Source organism: Papio anubis, chromosome 17 (genome assembly GCF_008728515.1).
Source record: "Papio anubis isolate 15944 chromosome 17, Panubis1.0, whole genome shotgun sequence".
Lineage (NCBI taxonomy): Eukaryota > Metazoa > Chordata > Mammalia > Primates > Cercopithecidae > Papio > Papio anubis.
In genome coordinates this window covers 52,589,877-52,592,736 of record NC_044992.1, presented here as the reverse complement: position 1 = coordinate 52,592,736, position 2,860 = coordinate 52,589,877, and the positions used below count along the sequence as shown (strand labels likewise).

At 59.1% G+C, this 2,860-nt stretch overlaps 1 protein-coding gene across 1 annotated transcript; it reads right to left on the bottom strand.

Moving 5' to 3' along the window:
* Positions 1-382: 382 nt before the first annotated feature.
* Positions 383-1,934, bottom strand: RPRML (reprimo like). The gene has a single exon (XM_021928381.2). It carries the CDS (start codon positions 1,912-1,914, stop codon positions 1,279-1,281), a length of 636 nt encoding a protein of 211 aa, XP_021784073.2. The 5' UTR covers positions 1,915-1,934; the 3' UTR covers positions 383-1,278.
* Between the last annotated feature and the right edge of the window lie 926 nt (positions 1,935-2,860).

Genomic DNA, 2,860 nt, shown 5'->3' with positions numbered 1-2,860 from the left:
TACATAGGCCAGAAAGCCCAGCCTTCTCTCCTGCGGTGTCCCCAGGTCCCCCTGTCCCCCACTTCCAGAGAGCAGAGCTGTCCTCTCCCTGTCCGCCAGGGAGTAGTCAATTCTTGCTGCTCCACACTGCTGCAAGGGAAGTTAGCACCTGCAGGAGGCGTGGGTTTCTGGGCAGCTGGGGCATCCTGTAATGGGAGGCTCCAAGTCCCCTGCAGGCAACTGCGCATGGAGGCCATTTTCTCCATTTTATAATAAACATTCTGGGACTTCCTCACCACAAAGCTGCCAACCCCCACCCCTACAGGATGCAACAAGGGGGTTTCTTCCGTCTACTCACCTGCCCGCTATAAGGGTAGGGACAAAGCAAGCACTTAGAAGGGGCTTTTGGCCTTATAATTAAACTTTTAATTAGATCTAGTTTTTCCCCTCTGCCAAATTGAGTTTTCCTTGTTCACGTTTTCTCCGTTTTGGACTCAGCTGACTGATTTTGTTTCATCTCATAGAAGACTCATATATCCAGTGATTTAATTAATCTCACCAGCTGTCTGGCTGTCCCACAGGACCTGCCTTCTCCGCTGTTGGCCTTAGAAAACGATTCCCTTTCCCTTTCCTCGCTCTGGCCTCGGCGTGAAGCCCCAGGATCCCCTGACCTGCCCTGTGGGCTCCCCAGTCAGGCGTCCACGCAGGGACTAGATATCTTCCAAGGGGCTCAAAGGGTCCGCCAGGAGGGTACATGCCCTCGGCCCCGCAACACACACACACCCCACAGGCGCGGGGGGGGAAGCTGCCTGAAGCCTTACGGCTGCAGTTTTATTACAAGATTTCTTTCCAAACGCAAAATCAGGCCAACAAGCTTAGCGACTCTGACGCTTCACATCTTCACCCACTCTCCCCGCACCCTGCTCCGAAACCACCCGCACCAACGTACACACAAAACTCCCACGCGAGCGACCGCAGTCCCAAATTGCATCCCCACACCCACTTCCACCCTGTCCCGAACGTCTTAAAAAACAAACAACAACAACAACAAAAACTGGTAAGAACCCTCATCCCCCACTCTCCCACCCCGCAACGCTGCAGCGCACACAGGACGGAGCCAGGCGTCCAAGTCCCTTTCCGCGCCCCCGCCGAGAGTCTCGCCGCGTCCCCGCCCTGGCGCCCCAGGCACGTAGCTGCCAGCCCGGAGGCAGCGACAGAGCGCAGAGAGAGCCGGGCGAGGGTCCGGGTCTCCGGGGTCCTTCTTGCAGCAGCGCTGGCGAGGGCGGGCCCAGATGGCGCTCAGTACAGCCCCAGGATGGCGGCACCCACGTCCTTGGAGGGCCGGCGCTCCTGCACCAGAAAGTTGATCATGCTCTCGGACTTGATGAGCAGGTTGCAGCCCAGGAAGAAGACGCCGAAGACCACGGTAAGCGACAGCACGCAGAGCACGGCGATCTGCGCCACCCGTGACACCCACAGGCTGCGCTCGTCTGGCGCCAGCCCCGCGGGGACTCCATCGCTGGCGGCCAGCGGTGCGCCCCCGGGACAGCAGCCCAGCCACGTGCCCAGCCCGTGGGTGCGGTTCCCCAGGGCTGCCCCGGCGCCGCCTCCCACGTCGCCCACCTCCTCCAAGCCGCTGTGGTTCAGGAAGGTCGCATTCATCGCGGCGCGGCGCCGGGGGTCTCGGCGCGCAGTCCCGGGTGCACTGGGCTGCTCGCCCGCGTCCGCGCTCTCAGGGACACTCGGGGCCCCTCCGATCCGCTCGTGCAGTGCGGGGAGGGGACGAAAGCGGGAGGCTCCCTGCGCGCTCTCGGGCCGCCTACTCCTGCGCACCGGGCGGGAAGCGGCCGCCCGGAGGAGCGAGCAACAGGCGGCGCAGGAGCTGGAGCCGGAGAACCTAGTGTGCGTCGCGGTCGCCCGCTGGGTTCCTCGCATGCCCGGCCGCCCCTCCCCTAGCAACGGCCCGGCCCCGCCCCGCCGGTCCCTGCAACATCTCCGAGGGGCGGGAATCCTGCCGCGGGCGCAGCCTCCTCGGAGTCCCGGTGCCGGAGGGGGTCGGGAGATCCGGCAGCCTCTGTGCTCTGGCCGGCGAAACTCCACCCCCTCCTGGCACCCGCTGTCCGTTCTTGTCTAGAAAATCTCTCCAAGGTGCCCATTCCAGGATTTGATACCCTTAGCAGTGAAGTTATTCCGGAAGTCTGCCCTGACTCTCTTCGCTTATTATTTAAACCCTTGTAAGCCTTGCTAGCCATCAGAGGAGTCGCCGGGACTCCTGGCGCTGCCCACCCCACTGGCCCCGGGTCTCCTGGGCGGTCCTGCCTCCCAGCTTTCCCAGGGTGAAAGCTGTCGCGGCGAGGCGGGCTCTCTGCCTCCTTCCCTACACCCCCCCAACTTGGTCCCATTTAACTTTTTTTTTTTTTAATTAAAAAATAAATTACTGGGGTTTTTTTCCTTTCCGTTTTACACAAACATAGTCATTGTAGACTAGTTAGAAAACATGAATTACCAAAATTACTCTAAAACCTTATAATCCTGCTTCCTAGAGAGTGTCGATGTTATCATCTGGGTATAAACTCCTCCCAGACTTTTTCTATTTGTGCCTCTCTCTAGATAACAGATATGGGGATGCACTGTTCCTGCTTACTGCCTCCTAACCTTTCCTCACTTAACAGTGTAACTTTCCATAGCGATGGTCGTCTACAACTATGGCTCTTAATTGCTTTGGAGGGTTTATTAAAACCCAGATTGCTTCCACCTCCTGCCCCCCACTCCCCACGCCCCGACCACCAACCCCAGGAGTTTCTGAATCAGATGTGGAAGGGGCCCCAGAATGTGCATTTCTAACAGTTCCCACGTGATGCACAAACTACTGATCTACATC